This window comes from Colletotrichum lupini, chromosome 9 (genome assembly GCF_023278565.1).
Source record: "Colletotrichum lupini chromosome 9, complete sequence".
NCBI classification, from domain to species: Eukaryota; Fungi; Ascomycota; class Sordariomycetes; order Glomerellales; family Glomerellaceae; genus Colletotrichum; species Colletotrichum lupini.
In genome coordinates, this window is record NC_064682.1 from 481,424 (window position 1) to 506,396 (window position 24,973).

The 24,973-nt window shown below is 54.3% G+C and overlaps 6 protein-coding genes across 6 annotated transcripts; 4 read left to right on the top strand and 2 right to left on the bottom strand.

The window, feature by feature from the left end:
• Nucleotides 1-141: 141 nt before the first annotated feature.
• Nucleotides 142-303, top strand: CLUP02_16060 (uncharacterized protein; the record flags this gene model as incomplete). The annotated part of the gene is made up of 1 exon (XM_049294984.1): nt 142-303. One exon carries the CDS (start codon nt 142-144, stop codon nt 301-303), a length of 162 nt encoding a protein of 53 aa, XP_049152131.1.
• Nucleotides 304-864: 561 nt separating this feature from the next.
• Nucleotides 865-4,636, bottom strand: CLUP02_16061 (uncharacterized protein; the record flags this gene model as incomplete). Its single annotated transcript, XM_049294985.1, has 2 exons — nt 865-3,760; nt 3,819-4,636. 2 exons carry the CDS (start codon nt 4,634-4,636, stop codon nt 865-867), a joined length of 3,714 nt encoding a protein of 1,237 aa, XP_049152132.1.
• Nucleotides 4,637-5,680: 1,044 nt separating this feature from the next.
• On the top strand, nt 5,681-6,328 carry CLUP02_16062 (CHCH domain-containing protein; the record flags this gene model as incomplete). Its single annotated transcript, XM_049294986.1, has 3 exons — nt 5,681-5,786; nt 5,957-6,082; nt 6,180-6,328. The coding sequence occupies 3 exons, from the start codon at nt 5,681-5,683 to the stop codon at nt 6,326-6,328; spliced, it is 381 nt and encodes a 126-aa protein (XP_049152133.1).
• Nucleotides 6,329-9,099: 2,771 nt separating this feature from the next.
• Nucleotides 9,100-15,135, bottom strand: CLUP02_16063 (CDC24 Calponin; the record flags this gene model as incomplete). The annotated part of the gene is made up of 16 exons (XM_049294987.1): nt 9,100-9,371; nt 9,431-9,462; nt 9,518-9,567; nt 9,642-11,113; nt 11,168-11,354; nt 11,414-12,199; nt 12,300-12,884; nt 12,937-13,024; nt 13,058-13,248; nt 13,311-13,524; nt 13,592-13,755; nt 13,947-14,261; nt 14,366-14,591; nt 14,696-14,860; nt 14,939-15,027; nt 15,073-15,135. 16 exons carry the CDS (start codon nt 15,133-15,135, stop codon nt 9,100-9,102), a joined length of 4,899 nt encoding a protein of 1,632 aa, XP_049152134.1.
• Nucleotides 15,136-15,200: 65 nt separating this feature from the next.
• CLUP02_16064 (uncharacterized protein) lies at nt 15,201-21,586 on the top strand (the record flags this gene model as incomplete). The annotated part of the gene is made up of 27 exons (XM_049294988.1): nt 15,201-15,283; nt 15,356-15,655; nt 15,751-15,787; nt 15,857-16,070; nt 16,130-16,187; nt 16,227-16,513; nt 16,578-16,754; nt 16,837-16,920; nt 17,044-17,369; nt 17,438-17,533; nt 17,601-17,779; nt 17,843-17,885; nt 17,947-18,059; nt 18,121-18,488; nt 18,557-18,743; nt 18,804-18,823; nt 18,981-19,017; nt 19,096-19,181; nt 19,383-19,433; nt 19,497-19,561; nt 19,620-19,651; nt 19,720-19,783; nt 19,906-20,033; nt 20,079-20,162; nt 20,261-20,367; nt 20,464-21,312; nt 21,366-21,586. The coding sequence occupies 27 exons, from the start codon at nt 15,201-15,203 to the stop codon at nt 21,584-21,586; spliced, it is 4,296 nt and encodes a 1,431-aa protein (XP_049152135.1).
• A 57-nt stretch (nt 21,587-21,643) lies between these two features.
• Nucleotides 21,644-24,732, top strand: CLUP02_16065 (WD domain-containing protein; the record flags this gene model as incomplete). Its single annotated transcript, XM_049294989.1, has 2 exons — nt 21,644-21,806; nt 21,914-24,732. 2 exons carry the CDS (start codon nt 21,644-21,646, stop codon nt 24,730-24,732), a joined length of 2,982 nt encoding a protein of 993 aa, XP_049152136.1.
• Between the last annotated feature and the right edge of the window lie 241 nt (nt 24,733-24,973).

The window sequence follows — 24,973 nt, forward strand, 5'->3', positions numbered from 1 at the left end:
AGCTCCAGTTTTTGTATCTGCCCGTTTCCAGGTCCCCCTTCCCTTCCATGTCTCTGCCAATGTGTGGCTTGCTGAGGGGTTCATCTTACAGCAGGGAACCTTATCCGTACTTGGACCAAAGGACAAGCATGGCAGGCCTAAATGGACCGCAGCCAGTCTTACAGACCCGACAAACCGCCCGGATGCAGAAGAGTCAAACGTCCTCCCGTGGGATTCGCTAGCCCGCATCCCGTTTTCCCACCGCTCACATCGAATTGCAGGGCATCCGCCGAGATAACCCAGCGTTTCCAGCAAAATGCGTAGAAAACAGTCCAATGGAACTTGGGACCGGCATTGCCACGCATGTTCGGCGTTGCTACCCCTCTTTTCCCCCTGCACAGTGAATAAGGGTCTTGACCCGTTTGGGCCCTGATCCGAGTTCCCGGTCGACGGTATCGCAGAGCAGACACCACATTCGGAGTCAAGGCGACGTTTGCGACCACATGCGGTGTGTCAGTAAACACCCCAATGCGCGTCACATAAATACACAACACGAGTGATTCTAGAATTATTTCAAGTTCATCATCATCATTCATAATAATAAAAGTCCCATCCGCCTCTGTCCGCAACGAAGCAATAGGGTATAGAACAGGAGTAGAACAAGAATCGAAACACTCGCCTCGCCGGGCGGCCATGATGCAAACAAAGGTCAAGAAAAGACCAATAAAAAATATCAAACAGTCCCAAACGCCCATAGCTATGCTTTACTTTTTGAAGTCCCCCATGCGATGCGAATGCCGTTCGTTCCTCCCCTTCCATGCAATTCCTCCATCCATGATTCTTTCCTTCAAACGGCGAAGCCAATTATGCTCATTCGGCAAGTGCTCACTTCTTCGTGGTACGAGCACTACGCTTGGCAGGAGTACCGTTGGCACTCAGGCCCAGCTCCTTCTTCGCCGCGGCAGTGGGCTTCTTCGCAGTCTTCGACACCTTCGCGCCCTCCGTCTTGGGGGCAGTAGCCAACTTGGACTGGCTTGCCTTGGTTGCCTTGGCTGCGGTCGCTTTGGCAGGCGCGGTCTTGGTCGTCGCAGTCTTCGTAGTCGCAGCCTTGGAGGTCGAAGCTTTGGCGGTTGAAGCCTTGGTCGTAGCGATCTTACTTGTAGAAGCCCTGACCTTTCTCGCCTTTCCGACCTGCTTCTCCTCATCGGGGCTGAGCTCAGCAGAGCTAGAGCTTGCCTCGTCAGAATCAATTGGAGCCGTAGACGGGTCTTCGGACTGGCTTCTAGCCAGCTGAGCTGCCCACTGAACACTCTTACTGTTCTTCTTAGCAGCAGCAGCGGCCGCCCGAGTCTCTATCTTGGGCGGCGCAGTCTTGATCGCCTCGAGCATCTCCTCAGCAGAAATCGCATCTCCCTTATTGTTGCGAGTATTCTGGCGAGTCAAAGCCGCAAGGTCCTTCTCCCCAGCTCTAATGTTGCTCATTCCCTTGTTTCTAACCGGGATCTTGGTAACTGCCGGAGCCTCTCCACGCGCGACGGCGAGCTGACGTCTGGTGCGCACATTCGTGACAGGCGCAACTTCATCCTCATCGGCGGAATTGTCGCTGGCCTTGCCTGCGGCCTTCTTCGCGTCTGGAACGTCAGCCTTGGCCCTGCGCTGGCGTTTCGGCGGCTGCGGCTTTTCTGGCGATGCCTCTCGTTCGTCAACTTCCTCAGCTTTGCGCTTGGCTTTCTTGGGGCTCGGGCTGTTAACGTCGAGCGATCCAAGAGGCTGGCGTCCGGTTGACACAGCTGGAGAAGCCCTTCTACGAGGACGAGAACGATCTGCCGACGACGTGATCGAGAACGCCGGTGTATCGGCCCAGATGCTTTGGTTGCGCTCTGGAGTGGCCGCCAGAAGGATTGGAGCGGATACAAGAGGGTCCGGCGAAGAGTGTGCAGCAACTGGTTCAACCGCTGGAGTGGGAGAAAGAACCGCGGGTTCGGCGGGCTCGACGGGCACGGGGAGAGAAGCCATAGCAGCTTTCCTAGCGTTGTGTCTGGTCAAAAAACCCCTAAGTAAGACCATAGAATCGTCGTCTTCCTCAACCGGGGCGGGCGCCTGCGAAGGCACATGCGCCACCTCCTCTTCATCCGCTTCGATCTTGGCTTCCTCTGCTGTCTTCTTCTTATCCTCTGCCTCAGTGGTCAGGCGAATAGGCGATAACGCGGTAGCAGTGGCCGGCTCGGTGGCAGGGTCAACAGCGTCGACAAGCTCTTCGACGGGTTCTTGCTCTTGGGCGAAGAGGGCAGCATGTTCGTCCGAAACCTTAAATCGGACAATCAGACGGCCTCCCTCTCTGCTGACAACAACCTTTCCATCCATATCCGTCTTCTTGGCCTCCTCAAACACGCGAGCGAGAGATGCAAGCGCCTGGATCGGGGATCCAGAGTGGTCCTGGAAGGAGCCAAAGATGTCCGGGTTCTCTCTGGCATCGACAACGACTGGCAAAGGAGATGGTGGCGGGGTTCTCTCTGGAGTAGCTTGGGCAGCTGCCGCAGATGCTGAATCAACCTCGAGGGGATTCTGCACCGCGTGGAGCTCAACCGACGAATCGGGAGCACCCACCAGCGACCCGGATGCTGGATCTTGAAGATCCTGCACCACAGGAAGCTGGGCGGAGCCGGCAGCAGGAAGAGATGCTCGGCGGAGAGGGGCGGAAAAGGAAAGACGACGTGCAGCAGGCAATGACTTGCGCTTCTTGAAGGGCGAAGTCTCGTTGCGGTTCTTGAAGAAGACCATTGGACTCGCGACTTCGACGGCAGCGGGCTCATCCTCGTGTTCAACCTCAGTTGCCTCGTGGTCCGTCTCGGTGACCTCGAGAGTCGATACAAATGAGGGCATTGCAAAGGTGAAGCCGGGTCGGACGGGGGATGACAAAGGTGAAGGCGACCTTTCTTCCATAACAGATTGGAGCGTGGCGAGCTTAGCCTCCAGATTGGCAGCGCCTCTAGCGAGCCTGGTCTTTCGGCTTGAGCTCGAGTGGTGTGTCGCCGTCGACGGGAAGTGAGGGAGCTTAGCGGTCGGGCTTTGAGGCTCCTCCTCTTCTTCAATGACTGAGAAGTCAGACTCTCCAAAGATGGCAATGGGCTGCCTGACGTTGCGATGCTTGGGCTGCTCGCGACCATGAACCCTATTGGATTCGCGAATGGCAGTCTCAAGCACCCAGTCGAAGCTCAGCTCTGGCATCGGGAACGCAAGAAGAGGCGCCATGATGGTGTGAGTCAGCAGGCCATTGTTATAGGCTCGCTTCTTCTCACCGTCATAGTTCCTCTTCCCACAGGTCGGCACGATGGGTTCGCCGTACTTCTCCACCTCTTCGTGGTATTGACGGCGCTGTTCGTGAACAGAGAGGCCGGCAGGAAGCGCCTTCAGGTCGTTGCGCAGGACGCGGCGAGCTTCGATCATGTTAATCACGCCGCTTTCGTCCACATCCTCCAGCCAGTACGGCTCCGAGTCGTCCTCTGCCGTGGGCTCGGCCACCCTCTGCCTCTTTCGAGGACAGAGGGCATACGCCAGACCGCCCTTCATGGCAATGTGCCGGAAGCTGGCGGCGGCCTCGAGCTCTTCCATGGCGAGGGACTCGGCAACTTGTCTTGCGATGGCCTTCTCGAACACAATGCCCCTGGGCTTCCGGTGCTTTGTGAGGGGAATACGGGCCCGTTGCCGGGCGAAGCTGGGCACTGGGGTGAGCGCAGACATGATATCGAAATCGGCGTAGCTCTCGGGGTCGAAGGGGGTACTAGAGAGAGCAAGTCAGTCAGTGAGGGAGTGTACAAATGGGAAGGCGGTAGGCATACGAGAACTCCTTTGCAGCTTCCGAAAGTTCGATGGTGGCGAACGTGTACGGCTGCTGAGACTTCTTGGGCGACGGGGCGAAGTCAGAAACCATGGTGATATCGGCCATGGTGATGTCGAGCTTTGAAGGGGACTCGAACCCGCCAGCCTCCTCTACACCTCTTGGGGGCGACTGGCCGGGCCTGCTGCTTGTTTGAGACTCCTCCTCATCGTCGTCCTCATGTCCCTCCTCCTCTGCCGCGGACTCGGCCTGCTGTTGATTCGAATCGGAATCGCTGCGCGGGGACCGATCGTTGGAGACGAGGGATGCTGTGGGAGAGGTAATTGACATGACTGAGTAGTCGGAGACGGCAGGCTTCGAAGGACTCGACTTCGGAGAGAGATTGCGAGCGAGCTTGGGAGTCGACGCAGTTAAGGATTGGAAACTGGCGTCGGCAAATGACACCTTCTTCGGGGATGGAGTCTTGGTCGGGGCATCTAGCGGCATTGTCGATGAAAGTCTTGAAGCGCCGGCCTTCAGTCTCGGGGTCTCAGCTGTGCTGAACTTCTTGACTGGCGAAGTGAAAGACATCGGAGCGAATCTTGCGGGCTGTGTTGTGGCCGCGGAAATGGGTGCGCCGCCTCCCTTGGTTGGCGTGGTGAAGTCGAAGTTAGAGAAGGCCATATCGACATTAGCGGTACGGTCCTGAGTGGGCTCAAGATTCGAGAAACCGGCCGGCGCCCTCTTAGGGCTGGCGGTGCGGTCGCGGGAGGAGCGCGCGGTAGGGGAGGGTGTGAGGTTGCCCGAGGGCGGGTTAAAGGTCAACTTTGGAAAATTCATCGCGTATCCGTATAGTGGCGGCGACTGCGAGACATTGACCAGATGACCGGATGACGAGGTTAAAGTGTGTTGGAGGGATCTAGCGCGGGAGCTATGGCTTCAATGCGACGCGGCGCGGAGAAGGCTCTCGGACGTGATCGTGGGAAAAGTGGCCGCGGAGGCGCGATGCGATTTGGGGGCGGAAAAAAGAAGATAAACAAAGCGCGACTGCGCAGGGGGGGGGGGGGGGGGGGAGAGATGGGATGCAGAACAACCACCGGATTGAAAAGCCAGGAAACGGCTCAGAAGAATCCGAATGACGATTGTAGTGCAGTGTTGACTGTGTCGTGGGTTTTCAGAGTACGATACCCTGAATTGGGTGAGGTATCGGCTTGTGTCGCGATTGGGTTGTGGTTCCTGGGCGCGGAAATTGGAGGATGGATTGGGGAAAGAAGAAAAAAAGGTTCAAGGTACCTCCAGGTTTCTAAATCGAGAACCGGGAAGGGGGAGTAGGAGGGCAGATATTGCGCAGGAAGGGGACCATTAAGTGAAAATCGGTGTGGTGGGCTGGCAACGGGCAACGCAGAGAAGGGACGCTTTCGAGGTCGCCCTTTGTTTACATTCGAGGCAAGGCAGCCAATCGGGAGCTCCCGAGGCCCTCACACACCCTCACACAATTGAAGTGCCGCTTGCAGTCACAGCTCTGGGGGCATCCCAGGCGCGCTGTGCACGGTGGCACGGCTGTCTGCTACCGTGCCTTGCCCCACCATACAGACGCCACAGCGCGTTTTTGGCCAATCAGCAACATTACAAGGGATCAACGAGGCTGAAGACACGTGATTGGTGAAAAAAAGTTCCGGGGGGGCTCGCATCAAAGCTTTCGCGATGGCGTCCATTTGCGAAGCATCGGGGAGCTTTCCTGGTAGAGGTGTATGACGACGGACGCAAAGATCCACCACTCGACAACCGAATCCGACGATTCAACGACAGGTGCATAGCTTGCACAGCTTTCAAAACGACCCGACGACATAATTGACCGTTCAAGATACACGCACATTGCCCATCATGCCGCAAAAACCGATGCGCCTGCCACCTGTCAAGGTCCTCCGTGTTCGTAACCCCAACGGCAAGGTAGAGCAGCCTTGCATGCAGGTCATGACCTCAGTTCTTGGTAATTCTACCTACCCTGTGTTCGCTCGTCAATTTCCTCTCTGGCATATTCTCCTGTCTCGATGGAATTGCCTCATCCCAGCCACCAGATGAACAACCCCTGGACGGCATCGCAGCGTCTTCATCATCATACCCCTTGCGCTACATGGACTGACACTTCTTCTCCTACAGCATGCTGGGCCTCAGCAGGGTACAACACCTCTGGCTGCGCCGCCCTCGAGAACGCCCTGCGCGGCTGCATGGATCAGCCCAAGAAGCCCAAGGAGCCTTCGTCCACCGTCAACTACCACCTCGGCCGTATGTACGACAAGATGATTCCACACTCCAAGGGCAAATAAAGCAGGTCGCGCGGCGGAGACGGAGCTCATACACCGAACTTATTGCAAATATGGAGGGGGCGACCAGGGCAACCATATGGAGATGGAGGTCTTCCCCGAATGGCACATTCCGGGAAAGACCGCGAGGGCGATGGCGCTACGTTCACGACAGCTGAACCGACCATGGCAGCAGCAGAGGCGGATTCGGCCGATGACGGTTATCTGATCCGTCTGGAAGTGGTGAATCGAGCACAGCTTGTGGCATATGAGATGTACAACCATACTATTACACACGGAATTTGGCGTTCAAGAGGATCGACGTTGTATACTATGTACCATACAAGGCGGATAAAAAAGAATACTCGCTACCTTCACGTTTCAATTCCTGCAGACTCCCTTCATCTGTGACCTGATCTGATGAGTCGACGGTTTTCGGCCACCCTTACTTCCACTCGCCGGGCAGAACTAACTCGACGACCAGCCGTGGATCATGACCTAACCTGATGTATAGCCGGAGCAGTTGTACATCGTTTGCATAATCCTCGTGACTGGCATCTCTGAGACGTGGCAATTTTTGCCAGGGATCTTTGAAGGTACTCAACGTAGTCAATCGGTGTGGAAAGACATTTACGGATATCCGTCAATACCAAGAGCCTGCATTCCCGTCTCTCAACCTCGAATCTCTCGCAATACATAGGAACGCGTACAACGAGGGCCTTGATACCTCTGTCCAAAGCATGCCCGCATCAGAATCATGAGTTTATCGTCACAGCCTCGCTTTCGACACCAGTATCCTTCATAACGCAACAAAGAGCGCCATCACTTGCTGTGATTTAATTCATGAAGCACTCAGATACCAAAGGCCTTTGGACACGCGAAGGTAGTTTGATCAGAACACTCTGTAAGGGAGTCCATTAAGTAGGTACTACCGTCATGAGGCTGATATGCCACTGCTTAACCAAATGGCGAGGGCGATTATTCCATTCCATAGACACAAAACCTTGACATTACACGCGTGCTACCATGGGAAGTTCCCAAGTCATGAGGAGAAAACACCCAAACTAGCCAATTAAAGCACCAACCTTCCATATATTCGATACGCCTGCGGGATTCACTGACTAATCTGTTACATCAACCACTCAACCACCTCGCAAACCGTTTGACCCAACCCCAACAGGCGCTGCTGTGGTGGTAGAAGGCACATTATTGGAGGTCCTATATGTAAGCTCTGCTGTCTACGGCAGACAAAGGACAACCAAGTGACCAGAAGTCGTGGATGGGCGCCTTCTATCGAACGGTTTGGCGAAAGGAGAGATAGAAGAAGAGGAAACGCCACGCCCTTAGGTGATGCCAGGGAGGCCATTAATGAAGCCCAAAAAATACAAAAGAAAAAGTTCTCCACGAGGAATCGAACCAAAAACTTGAGTGTCAGATCAATGGTCGAGGGGACTGAGATCCACACTCGGGTCTTCCCCCATGAACCCCTCGACCACCTCACCCGAATCACTCAAGTGACAGGATGACCATTTAGTAGTAATATATACCTTCTAGGTTGCCCAGCGGGAGGTGAGAAGGTGAAAGGTCAGGTGACCGCGGACCGCGGGCGGTCAGCGTTCTCCCAAATGAATATGCCAGAAGGAGGGAAGGAGGCAGGTAAGATTAGGAAGCCCGCAAATATAAAAGGGGAAAAAAGAAGACCTCCTCTATGAAGAATCGAACAAAAAGCTCAAGTGTCGTATCAGTAGCCAAGAGGACTGAGATCCACACTCGGGTCTTCCCCCAAGAACCCCTCGACCAACTGACCCGAATCACTTGAGTGATAGGAATGAAGAAGGAGGCACATAAGTACCTACTCTCTCGCCCTCAAAGATGCCCGGGTTGGCTGAGGGACACGCTGCTCTGGCCCGGGTAGGAGCGTCCAGTGACCCCCCTCTTTCCTATTCTGAGGTATTCTCTAGTAAGGTACTTATTGGACTTAGTCGTGAAAGGACCGGCTACTAGGAAGAGTCCTACTTTTCCTCGCGCTGTCGTTAAACTATTGCTAAATTATACTTTTGCTCAACTCCCTACGGAGAGGCTGTATCTTGTTTCCCCATTCTCCTTGTCCCCTCGCCGTACCCTCAAGAAACCTGAGGTACCTACAGATCAGGATGTCCGGGTCATTGTGGTCTTCGCCCCCGTCACGAGGCGATATGTAAACAAACACAGATCATATGCAGACTTGATCAGGCCACACCGCGGATGGTAGGAGTGCGATCGCAGAAGACATCTTATTTTCGTCAACCCAAGAAAATAATGCGAGAGAAAAAGGTTGTTGATAGTGCAACATGGTGCAACTATCCCTTCCAGGGGTCTATTCTATGAACATGTACAGAAGCACCATGCCACGACCTGGAGAAGACGATCGACCAATCCATCATGAATCACATCAGGGCACTAGAATTTATAGACTCCTCCATCCAAGGAACTAGAGGTCCACCAAGTTTTCTTGCGTGACAAGGACATGCAGAAAAGATAATGGTTAGCCATGACAACCAGGGGAGGAATTGAAAACAATCGAGCCAAACATCAACAATCACTACACAAGCAGGCAGATATCTCTTTCTAAGCGTCGCTAATTTGTGTGGACCACGTAAGCTGGGATCATCATCGTCCATGAAGTATATCAAACCACACATCACAAATCACAGATTTCACAGATTTCAACACCTAGTAATGACGATGGAAGACAAGCAAACAAACGTCACCAAGCAAGGGAGGCTCGACATCATCATGAAGGAACAGTAACGCCTGTTCATTGTTCGAATAACCTTTAGCTAGCGTCAGTCAAGAACCCGATCCCCAAAACTGTAACGAGCGACATGGCAGGCATTCTCATTCCCTCCTGGCTGATGGCAGCTCAGTTGCCACCCAGCCAAACCGCACCCAACCATTTAGGCAAAAGCCAAATATCGCAATTCGTCCCCCATCATCAAAGTCGTAACGATTGAAAGTAGGTTAGTCATCCCATAAAGAGTAATCAACCAAGAGAAGAAGTGAAAGTGAAATGATGGGAGCCCTGGATGTATCTGCCCTGAAGAGTTCGATATCGAAGAACCCCATAGAGACGTATGCAAGCAACATCCAGAGTCGCCCAGGGTAGTTTGATGTCAAGTATTTCCAAAAAGAAGAAAAGGAGCGATCCGGTGAATGAGTGCCTTTGGATACAACCCCCGCATAGGGGACCGTGTCCTTGAGGGCAAGGAAATATGTGGTCGTGATGGAACCGTCTAAATTCTCGTGCGCGAGTCCGAATGCTTCTTAACCGCAAATGGCTGCCGCTACGAACCCCGTGATGTATGGTAGTCTAGCAGCCACGTGCTTGTTGATGCGATGCTGAGAGATATAAAATGAGGTGAAATAAACTGCTCCGGACGCCATGTATGCAAAGAAATGCCCTCCGGTGGGTATATGGGTATGATGCGCCTGGGAGAGTCCCAATGTTCTCCCAAAAGACCTACTTCGACATAGAAATGAGGCGCTTAGGCCGTTTCTCCAACGCAGAACAGCTCAATCTCGCCTACCCCTCCCGGCGCAGTGGCGCGGGCTCCCTCGCGCCATTCGATAAAGGCGATCTGAATGTCATCGTCACTGGCAATAGTGACAAAGTCGCCATCCTCGTCCTGGTATCGGAGCTTAAGCATGCCCTTGCTGATACTACTGTTGGTGAACCGCGCAAGTTTGGCGTCGATGCGGTCGATTAAAGACTGGTATGTGATGTTGAATGCAACAACCAGTGTGACGTAGTTGCCGCTGTCGACAAAGTTCACCTTGACCTTCAACTGCGTGGGAATCGGTAGGTCGGGGCTGGCAAGCGGGTTTGACTGAGATCCGCTGATCCCGCCAGTGCCAAGGGGAGGAGACAACATGGCATTCATAGACGCAGCCGCATCAATGCTGAGCTGCCGGTCATGGACAGAGTTTGGCGTTCCCTGGCGGGGATAGATTGGCTGAGCGGGGAACTGGGACATGGTGCCACCGTAACTTCCAGATTGCTGGTGGCCGTACTGGCGTTCTCGCTGAGCGCCCGGGCTCTGCGTGTTTGATCTGATGGGAACGTCATTTACCCTGGGCGAGCCGGTCTGCGACCGCGGGATATTCTGGTCGTGGGCTGGGTGTAGATGCGCCGGGATGCCAGGCACCGCCGGAACAGGAGTGCCCCCTTGAGTGCGACGAATGTTCCCGGGGGCGTTGATATCAGGAGTGCTGTACGATCTGCTGCGCTGCTGCTGTGCTGCAGTCTGACTGTTGGAAGCCATTGCCGGCAAAGACGGCCCGCGAGGATTCCTGTGCTGCGAAGAACCATCTCTCGAAGGAGCTCGAGGCATTGCGGGGGCCGTGTATCTCTGATTGGGATCTTCCCACCCAGGCTGAGGGGTCAGCGACTTGGGGAATTGATATGCTGGATTAGGGAACATATTGCTGGCGGTGCTCGTGCGCGAGGAAGCAGGCGAATCGGCTACGGGTGAAAAGTAAGAGTCGCCGCCGCGGGCACCAGGTGAAGAGGCACCCGGAGCAGGCACCTGGGTCGAAAGACTGAGAGGCGCCGGTGGTTGCGGCAGAGGGAATCTAGGAGGCGGAGCCCTCACCATACCGGCAAGGCTCTCATTAGTTGCGGCGCGTTGCCGCAGGCTTGTGCTCGATGCGTTGCGAGGCAACATGCTGCCTCCTGTAGACTGAGTCGGCATGGGAAACTGGGCAGGGGCAGAGGCTGGTGGCCACAGTTCCTCGTCATCGTCATCGTCTTGCTGGTTAAGATACGGGTTCTCGAGCTTGCCAGCGTTTTCTCGTGTCCAGGCAAAGTCGGGTGCCGCCGAGTCGGGACTCGTAGCAGATTTGTTGGGCGTGTTCTCCTTACGTTGCGCCTCAAGGGCGACTGCCCATTTCTTCATCTGCTCCTCATTGGTGTACTTGATCATGAAGTTCTCCACGCCAGGATCGCCTTTCCACCAGATTTGGACAATGTAGGATCCTGTGGATTGGTTAGCAATCGAGGGTTAGGACTAGGGTTACTTCCTTTCCATACCAGGCTTTGCGAGGGAGACGATGTCAGTAACGTTCGTCATGAAGATCCTGCCCTTCAATTGAAGTCTCGCATTCTTGTTCCTGATCTTGGGCCCTGTAGACCTAGTCTTGTCCTTCTTGTCCCTGCTCTTGTTCGCCGAAATTTCCTTGCAGCAGAGTAGTATGCATTCGAAGAGATAAATCTCGTACTACGAAAATCAGTGTTTGGTCCTGGTTGGGGATGGCAAATTTGTAGAGCAAAACTTACGTCCTTTTCTTGCTCGCTCTTCCCTGTGACGACAGTGTAAACACCATGCATCAGCAGCCTGCCGAACTGCTCCACGCGATGATTCTTCCAGTCGTCGACGCGGTTTCGCAAGTCGTCCAGAGCCTCGTCCAACAGATCTCGGTTGACTTCTTCGTTGGCCTTTGACAAAACTCGTTCTGCGGACTCGATACCGCCTGCCAGATCGGCCTTAATATCCTCGTCCTCGCTCTTTTTCATCAAGTCCTTCAACAACAGAGGGTACTTGACGAGACGCTGCATGGGCTTGAGGAGGAAGCCATCCAAAGTGTTGAAGTCTGCGGCCACGGGATGCCCGCTCGCTTTGATCTGGTCAAAGACTTGATTGGCGACTTGGGCTGCTTTGCGCTGATTGGCGATGAAGGGACGGTAGATGTCGAATGCATCTTCGTATGTGACAAATGGAGCACCCCAATGCTGTACAGTCTTGGGCATGGAGTTTGTCGTCTCGACACGGATCAGGAAACGGCGTTGGAAATCCAGGATAGCGTTGATGTTGAGGAAAATCTGATGAATGGTGTCGCCAGTGATTATTCCCTTAGTCTCCAAGCTACTTTTCAGGTCGTAGAGGTTCTCCAAATCTTGGACGTATTTTCGCTCCGTGTCTACCAGTTCCTTCACGATATGATCCCGGTAGCTCAGCTTGGAGCCTGGTTCCATAGGAAGATCATCTTCGGGATAAGGCTGGAGTTGCAACAAGAGACCCCGTTGCTCAGCGATGTCGAGAACGTAGTTGACGACTTGAGTTGTCTAGGACGAGGTCAGATTTGGTCATTTTCAATTTACATGATTGATGGTGATCTTGAATCAGAGGTCACCGTGGAGGAGAGACAGCAGTCGTGTCGCATACCTTGACAAAACCAGTCGTGTCATTTCCTAGTACGTCGCTGATGACGAAGCATTCCGCCGAGGGTATACCCAAATCCTTTAGACACGCCTGAATGAATTTGAAGAGGGCAATTTTTGCCTTTTTGCTGTCGCTGGCACTGGCGTTTGCGCCTTCGATCTCGAGGGGCTTCTCTGGTTGCAGGGCGTTGTAAATGTCGAGTAGCGGATAACCGGTGCGGAACAGGGCCCACAGTGATTCGACAGGGTCGTTGGGGTCGAGCTCTTGCAGATAGGGGTCGAAGCCAGGTACCTGTGATAATCGCTGCTTCAACGACATGCAAATCTGGTAAAGGGACCGCGAGGCATCGGCCTTTTGGTTGATGATGTTGGCCGTAGCCTGAACGGGACCTCCATTTTGCGGGGGCGTCACCGTGGATGCGCTGTTGAAGGAGGCGAAAGAGCCAGAGGATGTGTACGCTGTCGAGCCGGAAAGCTGGCTGGCGCGGGGCGCATTACTCATGGTATTGGGTAGGCCGCCGATTCCGTTGGATTGCTGGAATACAGGAGCCGTGTTTGTTCTTAGGAGAGGAGCATGAGCCATGACGTCCTAACCCATCCGGTGAATGGAGGGGAGAGGATGGAAGGACACGACGGTCGACTACAACGACGACGGCAACGAAGAGGATCGGGGATCGTGCGAGGACCGAGGGGCGAGGCGGTGGAGGATCGATGAAGCGGTTCGTGGTCCTATGTCGAAGACAGGGTCACGTCATTCGGCACCGGGGTTCTCGAGAGTCGGTCTGGTCGAGTGGACTCGGGTTCAGGATATCGGTGCTTGGGCGGAGCAGCGACAATGTAGCGGTGGGCGTCGGGGAAGGTTCTCGTGGGCGATGGGCGTCGTCGGGAGAAGGGTATGTTTGTTCTTGGAGGGCGAAAATGAGAACAAGGGGTTTGAGCGATGGGCGTTCGGACTCTAGTATTTCCCCCCCTTGTGGTGATCGAATAGGGCCCCCCTCTATGTGTTTTGCCGGACTTGGAACAGGCGGATAACGAGGAGGAATAGGGACGTCTTCGTGTACGGGGTTTGCGTGTGCGTATGCGAGAGAGAGAGATAGAAGGCAGTATGTGTGTGTGAGACAGAAGTGCCGGCGCCGAGAGTCGGTGGAGGAGGGAGGTTGGGCTGGTTGGGCGGGTCTGTTTTTCGAGTCGACGAGTCGAAGTTGCGGAGCGGTGCGGAGCGATGCGGGCTATCGGGGCGAAACAAGTTGCCTTTTTGACCCCTGTCCGGTCCTTGATCCTCCTATTAGGTGTCACTAGTGGTGGGCGATAGCGTGTATCTCGAACAAGCCTTCGTGGGCCAAGAGGTATTGCGAAATGGATATCGTTTGGGAGTGTCGGTTGAGGAGTGCTAGGTTGCCGACAGAGAATTGCAAGTCGAGGTTGTTGCTGGATTTGGGGACGCTGTTGCAGGACGCAGGCTGATGCAGTTGGCGTGCATGAGGGTGTGTCTTGATTCAACCTGGAGGGGGGCTGGGTTAGGTACTAGGTAGTGAACGGCAGCATGGGGGAACGTAAAGCAAAGGTTTAGGGGGTAAGGCGAGAGGCACAGGCACAGGCAAGCCGCAAAGGCAAAGACAGAAGGGGGGGGGGGGGGGGAGACTATCCGTACCCTTAGGATCTGAGGATACAGAGTGTGGAAGCGCCTGAGTCTCTGTGGTTGCTTCAACTTGCTTGGGTGCTTGGGAAAGATCCAGGTCAGGCCAGCCAGGTCGGGTTTCCAGTCCCCAGTTCCTAGCTCCAGTTGCTGTTGCGGTCCAATGTGGTGCAGTGTCTCGTCGCCCGTGCTCTGCTGATTGCCTGGGCCCCTAGAGTAAGGTATTGGCAGCAGGAGCAAGGGGGTGATGGGTACGAATGGTGGGATAGTGGGATAGTGGTGGTGGGCGGATGTTGTGTGAGTGGGAACGGGTTGGTTGGGCTGAGAGGTCTGAGGATGACAGATTCGGAACCACGTCCTTTGAGTCTTTGAGCCTACCGCGGTGAAGGAAAGGCAGAGAGACGCCCGGCGAAAAGAGAGAGAGAAAGAGGCACAAGTGGGAGCGGAGGTACAACTGCGCGGTACTGTGGTGGAGAGGCGGCCTCAGGTTGGCCGCATTGATCTGATGGAGGTTTTGGGCGTTTCAAATTAGCGGGTGATTGCGCTAGTCCAGATTGGGCTTGGTCTCCCGTCGCAGTGGACAGACTCACGTCTCCCATTGATTGAACCTGCCCTCGTGGTGCGCGCCCGGTACGTATTGCGATCCCATCAGCCTTCAGCCTTCAGGCGCGAGAGTACGTACATACGTATTGCAGGGCAAGCCTCGATGGGGAAGGAAGGAACAATTGATTAGGATGGGAATGGGGACATCTTGAGTGCGTCACTGGCCAGGAAGACCTCTATCAGGAATCAGCATCTGTGCTCTCAACAACTCTGCAGCATCACAGAGGAATATCGAGATCTCTATCACGGACAGAGCGACCGTCCACACACGTAGATCCTTGGAGACAAGGAGTGGACAAGTCTTGAGGCATACAAGAAGGAGGGCACTCGGACTGACAAAGAGGAGGGGGTTTATCGAGCGCGAGGCAGAGGAACACAAGACCTGGACACATCCGTAAATCTACTTGGCCGGCACTGCATTGTTCGAGAAGGTTGATGGAACAAAGATAGGGGAAACTTGTAATGGAGGGTACGGATAGACCGGGGGCAGACTCTAGCACATGCAGACTCAATGATACACATTTTCCTGAAAACTCACTATCCAAACTATACGGATTGAGGAGGATTGTTGACTAACTACTGTCTTGAGCAGATCCTCCATTCTGCCCGTCCCGTGTCCCGCATCCTGCGTCTTGTTTTCCGACGGCTGTCATTGTTATGCCCTGGATGACGAGCATGGAGGAAACGGGCCTTTCCTGGGGACGGGCAAGTACATCATCCACTAACAAGCATCGTATCAACGATATAAGGTACTCCGCAGTCTATACCGTACAGAAGTCGTAATCCAACGCTGTCTTGAGCCGATTACAGACATCTTCAAGCCAACAAATCACAACCATCAAGCTGTATCTGAAATTACACAGTATTCATATGCTCGAGCGCCTTCAAGCCGGTGTCGGGTTGATTGCCATGCCCCCATTGCGTCTGCAAGGTACTCGTTGCACGACATGCCTGCCGGGCCCTTTGTTCCCCCGCTGTAGAAATCGATCATCCATGGTTGCTCTGCACAATGAGCCGACTGCCCACTTGATGGTCCAAACCCCTCAGGCCACTTGCGCCCAACATGATTCGTATTGCTCAGTCAAGTTCAGCAGGAGACACGGAGATGGCAATATCATACGGTGAGCTGTTCGGCAAGTTAGGTAATCAGTCAAGATGGACTGCAGAGCACCTTGATATCTTTCAAAAAAGAAAATAAAACAAGCTGGAGAGGTAGGCACCTTACATTAAGGGAATCTGGAAACAACTTCAGCGTAAGGTACCTTAGGTAGGTAGGTAAGGTGAGGAAGGTACGGAGCACATTGGGACCTGAGAAGGTACAGATAAGCCATCTCGGCTCAGCTAACGCACCGGCCTGTGCTCCGATAAGACACTTGGGGAGTCTCGGGAAGGCACCAAGAAAGAAGGGTTCCTTCCTGCGCTCTCAAAGCCAAAATCTCCATGACCCCCTCCTGCCCTCTGAGCAAAGACATCCTGACCAACCCTTTTACATCCTCCGCAGTCCGTACTTGATGCCGCATATTCCCTATCTTGGGGGTTGCATTCGACAAACTGACCTCGATGCGCATCGCCATCTCGGCCAAGACCCGAACAAGACCTGACCGGCCTGCATCAATCGACAACTGCCGCTGCAGTCGCAATCAGTCCATCGCGGTTGGTCTCCTCCCAACATTGAAACTAACGGTGCGCCAGGCGCCTTCAAGCACAGCCATCCGGTCGTGTCTGCACTCTTCGGGCCTTCCCCCCTTCGCCCGCCGTATATCCTGCTGCACATATCGCAAGGCGTCTTCTCTTAGCAAACTTTGACCACATCTTGCGCTGCCGGCTGCTAGGAGGGATACAAACATATGCCCCCCTCGCTCTCCAGACACCACTGTGCTATGCTGCCCGTCAGCAATTCAAGCCGCCCGACCGACAGACTCACTCACCCACATACGCAGACGAGATCGGTGGATGGGTTCTCAGACAACCGCATGAGCGTCTCCCATCCGTCTGTTGTTTCGATGCTCCAATGCACGGAACTACCCTGCTCTCACGCCGCAGACAGGACATGCGCCGTGCAGCCTCGCACTGCCATCCCGGTCTCTTCTGACTCTGCTGTCGAGTCTCTTCAGGGTCTCTTGCGCCCACACACCGCTATCAAGGACGACGCTCACCCTGCAACTGTCGCTGTCAGTCTGTCCGGGCACACGGCTACCGACCGCCCGTTGAAGGGCATAGGTACATACCGTCATGTCTAGCTCTATGGCCATAAAACCTAATTCCCTGCGAACTAAGTCCTGGCTGGATATCCAATCCACAGCCGCGGATCAAGTCCCGGTAAGCCACCCTCCATGGGCTGACCAAAACACGTCAAAGACGTTGAAACACCATCTTCATGCACCTGGTAGGCTGTCCCACAAGGTCTAGGAAACAATGGGAGCCTCACATGACGAATTTATTTTGGGATTTTCTGGACCACTCAACCAACGCCTAACATGGGATGGCCGACATGGGTCACGACGGCTAGCCTCCAGAAAGGCGAGCGGAATCCACTCCGAACGAAGGACGTCCCGAGCAAATGTTCTCACCCTTCAGGATGCGCTGCAATGTGCTTCAGATTACCTCTTGTGCCTGTGCTGGATTGTAGGATGGGCTGTCGATGCCAAACATGGCGCTGGTCCTTGTTTCTTCCCGTGTACATATCCTGCAAAGAGAATTACCTATGCAAGTCCAGTATCGCAGCTGGCCACCTCAGCCCCAGGCTTGGAGGCTTCAACGGTGCGTCTCACTCTCGGCCTGGGCGGTCCGGGCTGGGGCGGTGGTGCGAGCTGCTCGGAGCGAGAGGCGTTTTCGGTGGCTTGATGATGAGTACCGGCCCCGTCTCAAGGCGGCATGGTTGAGACTCGGCGGCCGCTGGATAGTTCAAGACCGATGCGATGCGCCTGAGCTGCACAGTTTATGCCATTCGCAGTTTAGCAGACGCCGTCAAAGAGCATGGAGATCAGCCGCGGCACCCGGTCTTTCTTTGCCCGTTGTTTGTTTTCCTCCAGAAAATTGTTTGAGGACGAGACATCACAAAGACAGGTGAGAGTCTATGATAGCATGAGGTTTTCACCAATGGTATTTTGCAGAGGATGCCAAGATGTCACCATTGGGCTGAGGCTCACACAGGACGGACAAACTGGGGATAGTCTATCGGGACAAATCTCTCGTGCATGCACCCACGCAAACCACGGCATCTCTCGCGGCCCATCCCTTAACTGGTAGGACTAGACCTCACGGATACGAATAGGGACCGTAGGACTCGTGGTGGATCCACGCAAAAGCCGAAGTACCCCGGAAAATCACTTTAGGCCGATTGTTCACGGAGTGGACTGACGAAGCTCGGGGATTATTTCGCCTCATTCTGATTGTCCATTGTCACAAACAGGCGTTCCATTCTGAGAGCACTCATCCAGAGCCTGTGCTTTTACGGACACAGCTTGCCTTGACTCATCGCAGTTCGGGAAACAATCTGATTATTGAGCGTCGCCTCGTGATCTTGTGCGCGACTCGATGCGCCCGGCAATGACACGCCTGCACTCACACGAGCAACCTCTAATAGAGAAAGAACGTCATACCCCCTTCGGAGGCAAGCATTCAGAGAGGGGAGTCCCGGGCTGACGTGCAGAAGAGGCGAACACCCAAGAAACTCACCCGGAGGTTGTCTGGAGAATGGCAAGGTCAGCTCCGGACAGCGCGCGCACAAGAAAAGTTTCGTGCGACATGACTGCGGGCGGATGGGAAAGCCATTGAAGCCAAGCCGGCTTCCTCATTGGAGTTTTCTGTCATGTGCGACGTCGTTCCCGCCGCCTCTGTTCGTGCTCGACCTGCATCTGTCAGGAGAGTCCCTTAGAGATCACGATGAGGGATCCCTCGTGTTTGTCCTAGTGAGCCTCCTGAACTTCTTGCCGCGCTTTCAGTACCTGAGAGGTAGGCGCAGTCATGCGGATACCCGGACCGGGCGTTGTCACTTTTCGGAGGCTCACCGGGGAGGGCAGAAGCACCTGGTGTCGGCTCATGGCTGAAGCCGGATGAATCGGCAGAGCGATCATGTCCACCTACTTTCATGGGAGGGCCGAGAATTGGCCATTTCAAATCACGAATGAGAGAAGAGAAAGGGGAAACTATTGATCAGGGCGGGACGTTCGCCGCCGCCGATCTGCACCGTACACGTGTCAGTGACAGGTATGTCTGACTTATCATTCGGCTTTCCGTTTTGTCGGATCTCTCGACAGCAGCTCGTAGGCGCAAGGGGAACCATGAAGGTAGGTGGCGAGAAAATGTCTATATTATTTGCCTCACCTAATTTTTTCTTTTCTTTTACTTAAGTAGTGAATAATGAAGCAGTCAACAATAAGTACAACCAGCCTTAAATAAGTAGAATGGGCCAGTATCAAAAAAGCGTCCTATGGCACCGGCCAGTGATGAAAGCCAAGATGCATGGGAAACAACTTGGAAGGTAACATACAGGAACCTAAGAGCTAGAGCCGAGTCTGGGCACATAATTAGCATTTTATGTTGCGATGAACCATACTAGTCTCGGCAGCCCGATGGGAGTGGTAAAAGAGGGAACATGGGCTTTGCTGTCCGATGGACAAGTCGGCGCCGGAGAGGAGGGGAATCGTGAATGTTATTTATGTGTAGGTGTAGGTAGTCAAACAAGACAGAAGGGGATTCACTGAGAAGAAATATAAACTTTCTTGGCCGATTGAGTTGTAAGCTTAAATTGGGAAGGGAGGTGTATCTGCGGGTATGAGGTATATGTGAGGGAACGCTACGGCTCATGATATGGATGGGTATTATGGTGATTATGTTTCAAGTAAGCTGAGGGGGATGAGATCAAGGTCATTTCTAACCTGGGATCTCTGGGTAGTTGTAAGATCTAGATATGTGTCTCATGTACTATGCGAGTATCTGAGATCACGAACTCTCCAAAAGACAAGATCTCATCTTGCGCTCGTGGGGATATACAAAATGCAAGACAAGTCGTCGGCCGGCAGCGGGTGTGTCTAAATTTGGATAGGCACACATGTGTCATACCACACTCTTGCCCAACCATAGTCAGTAAACTTAGGATTCCCCATAAGCTTGAGGTGAGGTCTTTTTTCACTTTTGAATCTTGCTTTCTGCTGGCACGTTCTGAATTCAACTCCACTCAAAGCCCCTCCCGCATTTTTGCCACCCGTTGCTGCTCATTTGCGGGTCTTTTGCGAAGCCTAGGTATTGTATGTATGTATGTATTTCGTGCAGTGAAGCGGCAGGCACAAGCGGGAGGGGGGAAGTTGTAATTTGAGGAGTATGGCAACTTGAAAGTAGATGGGAGTGAGAGGGCTGGATGATGCTTTAGTATCTTTTGCTTCCTTTCACATTCTTCCCGGAAGCCGTTCTTCTTCCAGGAGGCGTTTGGGAGAATCTGCTGTCTGAGGACGCGGCGGCTTTGGCGTATGGTCTGACCCTATGCCTTGCCCGCACCATGTAAAGTGAGTGCTGGAAAGCTTTCTAGGAGTAACGCAGAGTGAGTGAGTGGAATGCGGGGCGGTGGACGGACGTGGCGGCAGACTCCCGCGGCCGGTGGTCGCTCCGCATTGCTTGGGCGGCCCCCTTGTTCTTGCGGCTTATTTTTTGCCTGCCGGTCCTTGCCTACTTTGTCTGTTGCATGTCCACACCTCTTGTCACTGACTTGGTCTGGGATCCGCACTCAGTATGGATATCAGAGGGGGTCGATGGGGGGATGAGGATGAGAGGTTGGAGATGGGCATCGCGAGAGGATGCCGAGGGGATAAGGGGATGCGATGCGATGATGATATTGGTCAATTGCTCTGATCAACAGACATGGAGACTGAGGGGAGTAAATAGCAATAGAAGTGTGAGGAGCAATGTCTTCAGACAAGAGAACAAGGATAAGTGATAATCGCCGGACCCGTCTGTTATTGCTCCATCATCCCCATCTCATCCCGCCACCTCCGCCCTCTTTCAGTCTGTCAAAAACTGGTTTGCATGAGGTATCCGTGGATCCGTATGCATAGTACCGTGGTTGCTCAGCGGTCAACTTGTTGTGATGCTGTGGTGCTGTGTTCATGTGTTTCCATGTTCCATGGTTCCCTCGGTTCCCCTCTCCTATCCCAATCACCAATTTTCCAGGTTGAGGTGATTCCCAGGGACCAAAAACCAGGCTTTCCAGGCTGCAAAGCAATCCCCGCCCAGTGCCCACTTGGCTTCCCTAAGGTTCCCGTCTTCTTACCGCCCGCCGCCGCCTCTCGCCCTTCCGCACTCCGCTGCCTCGTCTTGCCTTCCATTGCCTTGTGTTCACCTTGCTCACCTGAACTGTCACCTAATTATCCGGCAGGTCTGGATCGCTTACCTGCATCCGTAATTATTGCCCTGCCTGCTTACCTCACGGCGACATCCAGGCATCTTCAACCAACAACGGCCAAGCGCTCCCGCTGCATTTCCACCCGCCCTGCCGCCCCCGGTCAGCCCAGCATCCAAACATCCAAACATTCAACCCGCCGTTCAACATCATCCAACCAACCCTTCCTTTCCCCAATCCAACTCTCCATCTCAATCCCAAAATCTCAATCCAACCATTTTCCCACCCCACACCCTGTCCCATCTCCTCTTCTCTTTGCCTGCCTTGCTTCTGCTGTTGCATCGACACTCGCAGCTTTCAAGCCGCACCCATTCCTTGCTTTATTTTCTGGATGCGACACAACTAAGACAACATTCTACACTACCATTGCATCACCACCAATACGTAACCACGCCCATCAAAGGAACCCTAGCCGACTTGCATCACGTCGCCCAAAGACTTCCCTGGATATCAGTCCGCCCATAGTCTCACTTGCCTCTCTCTCCCGCTGCATACTCTCGGCCAGGAAGACGACGACGACGACCACCGCCACCACCACAAAGCATTCCAGAGAAGCCAATCGACCGTAGTCCACCCCGCGACCGAGCACGAACCCCTTCTGCCCCTCGCACGCATGGCCCGCGACTGCGCATACCTTGCCATTAGAGAAGAGCCGTAGAGACCAAGTCCTGCGCGACATCTCCATAACCTCTCGAACTACACACTCTCGCCAGACATGTCTGCCTTTACCTCACAACAGCCCGACGAGGGCTACTCCGAAGACCCTCTGAACCCTAGCTTCAGCGGCACTCAGGATGTCTCGGCCTCGCGTCCACCTGCAGACCTGCCCGCCTGGCTCGCCCAGCATCTCCCCGGCCTGTCCACCTCTGAAAAGACTGGTACGTTTACCTTGCCCTGTGATGCAGCTGCAGCAGGGCAGACGTTTGCTCTGCTTGCTCAAAGTCCTTGGGGTAACAACTGACACGACGCTTTGCCAAATGTACAGAGCTTGCTATTGCTCTTCTCGACCAGCTACCCACATCGACCATCGTCGAAATAGTCGAGCGTCTACATCCTCGCATGTACATCAACTTCGTTCACTACTTGCCGACAGAAGTTTGCCTGAAGATTCTCGGATACCTCGATCCCCTCTCTCTCATCCACGTCGCCAAGGCTTGCCACGCCTGGCACGAACTGGCCCTCGACCGCAAGCTATGGGAGAAGCTGTACAATATGGAGGGCTGGAAGGCCATCTACTCGGAAGTCAACAAGTGGGAAGAAGATGCGAACAAACCTCAGAACCAATCCCCCAGCTCTCTCCACAGGGTTCGATCATGCGAGGACGGCCACACGCACAAGAAGCGTGCGATATCCGAAGACAACGATCTCGAGATGACGGACGCCGGGGCTTCGGTCACCAGGGAAGATTCGATGAACTCGATCATGGGCAACAGCATCTTTGGCAGCCCTGCCTCGTCATTCGGCTTCTCTCGGAGTTCAGCTACGCCGCAACATGGAGATATGGATCTGGACAGGTCGGCTTCGGGGTCCACACGTCGAAGTACAGAGAGAAATTTCGGCGTCGACACCAAGGGCAAGGGTAAAGCGTCGCCGATGTTGCGCGCCGCTCTTGTCAAGGAAGACTCGCTGCCGCCCATAATGTCTACCGACGCTCTCGGCAGAATCTCGCGGTCGTCACTATGGTCCTGGGACGCACCTAGCCGACGGTACAGGCTCGACTGGAAGTATCTATATACGATGCGCTACCGCCTGGAGCAAAACTGGGAGCTTGGGAAGTTCACCAACTTCCAGCTGCCCCACCCGGACCACCCGCAAGAAGGCCACCAAGAGTGCATATACAGTCTGCAATTCGACAGCGAATACCTCGTTAGCGGTAGTCGTGACAAGACCCTTCGTATCTGGAGTCTGCACACCCAGCGATTGTTGAGGCCGCCCCTGGAAGGCCATACTGGATCTGTGCTCTGCTTGCAGTTCGATGCGGACAAGGAAGAAGATTTGATCGTCTCTGGAAGCAGTGACTCCAACGTCATTCTGTGGAAGTTTTCGACAGGACAGATGATTCAAAGGCTCAAGAATGCTCACTCCGAGTCGGTTCTCAACATCAAATTTGACAAGAGGATTCTGGTCACGTGCTCAAAGGACAAGACCATCAAGATTTTCAACCGCCGTCCCCTCAAATACGGTGACCCCGGCTACGGTGATGGCGATGTCGTCTTCAACGCCCCGAAACGCGTCAGAGACTACGGATACGGCAATCCCATGGACGACCTGCCCCTCAAGCCTGCGTATAGCCTTATTGGTTCTCTGGACGGACATGGCGCGGCTGTCAACGCCGTGCAGATCCATGGCAACGAAGTGGTGTCAGCCAGCGGTGACAGAAACATCAAGGTCTGGGACTGGACAAAGCAGGTCTGTATCCGGACAGTCGTTGGCCATAGCAAGGGCATTGCCTGCGTGCAGTACGACGGTCGGAGGATTGTTAGCGGCAGCAGTGACAACGAGGTCAAGGTGTTTGACAGGTTCACGGGTCTCGAAGTCGCCAGTCTGCGCGCGCACACGAACCTTGTGCGAACGGTCCAGGCTGGTTTCGGCGATCTTCCTTACAGCGCTGAAGAGGATAAGGCTGAGGCCAAGAGGATTGACGAGCTCTACTTTAAGGCGGTAGCTGATGGAGTCGTCAGCCCCTTTAGCGATCATGGCAGTCGCCGTGGTCGTGCCCAGGCCCGTAACGCGGGTAGTCAACGACCGGAGGACATTACGGCGTATGGTGCCATTCTTCCCCCCGGCGGCGGTGGCGGCAAATACGCTCGGATCGTGTCTGGCTCCTACGACCAGAGTATCATCATCTGGCGCCGTGATAAGGAGGGCGTCTGGAAGGACACGCAACATCTGCGTCAGGAAGAGGGAGCCGCGGCAGCGCAAAGCCAAGCTCAAGCTGCGGCAAGAGCGGCTTCACAGCTCACCGCACAAGAGATGCTGGCAAACTTGGAGTCAAGCTCCTCATCCACGGCGCGCGGCACTCGGGGATCTTCTCCCAGGACGACCGTCGACAATCCCATTATTGCCACCATTACGCCCGATTCGGCACAGGCTTTTATGAACCTGATTGACGCGGTTGTGCCCCGGGGACCGACACAGCTGCGCCAGGCTTTGCATCATTACCCGACAATGTTGGTGTACAATTCACACATTCAGGCTGCTATTAGCAGAGAGCCAAACCCGCGCATCAGAGCCGACCTCCGCAATGTGCTCAACGCTGCTCTTTTGGAGACGCAACTCAACCAGTCGCGCCGTCTTATGGCGAACCGCGAGACGCAAACAATTGATCCGCCATCGCTGCCACCTTTGAATGGATTCGCTCCGTCGTCAAGCACACAGGTTCAGCAGCCGACTATTACCAGATTTCATATGGAAGTTGTGCGCCAGCGACACGCTCAAGAACAAGAAGCTGCCGCCGCCACCGCCGCTACACCCGCCGCCGGACCTGCGACGCCCCAGGTGCAAGGACATTTACACATCCAGGGACAAGCTCAGAATCAAGCACAGCCGACGCAGCCGGGAGCGCCTGTTCAGACTCAGGCGACGCCGGTGCCGGTACAAGGTGCGCAAAACCCTGTGCCGGACGCGGCGCACCACCCGCACATTGCCAACGGCGACAACGGCCCTGCAAGGGTGTTTAAGTTGCAATACGATGCCCGCAGGATCATTTGTTGTAGTCAGACGAGTGTCATTGTGGGCTGGGACTTTTGCAACAATGACCCGGAGCTGGAGGAGGTTGCGCGGTTCTTTGGGACAGTGGACTAGAGGCGGACGACGTGGCGTGTTGCAATAGCAGTAGTAGTAGTAGCAGCATCTCACTGGCATAGCGAATCGTATCGGCAGAGGGAGGGCTCGTTGGTTTTATTTTTGGGAAAAAGAGGAGTTTCGGAACAATAAGAAGTGAATTCGAGTTGTGAACATGAATAGCCACAGTGCCTGGCACTTGTGATGAAGTGGATATGAGGTATGCCATTACGCCGAAATACGAAACTCTCCAAAAGCTTGC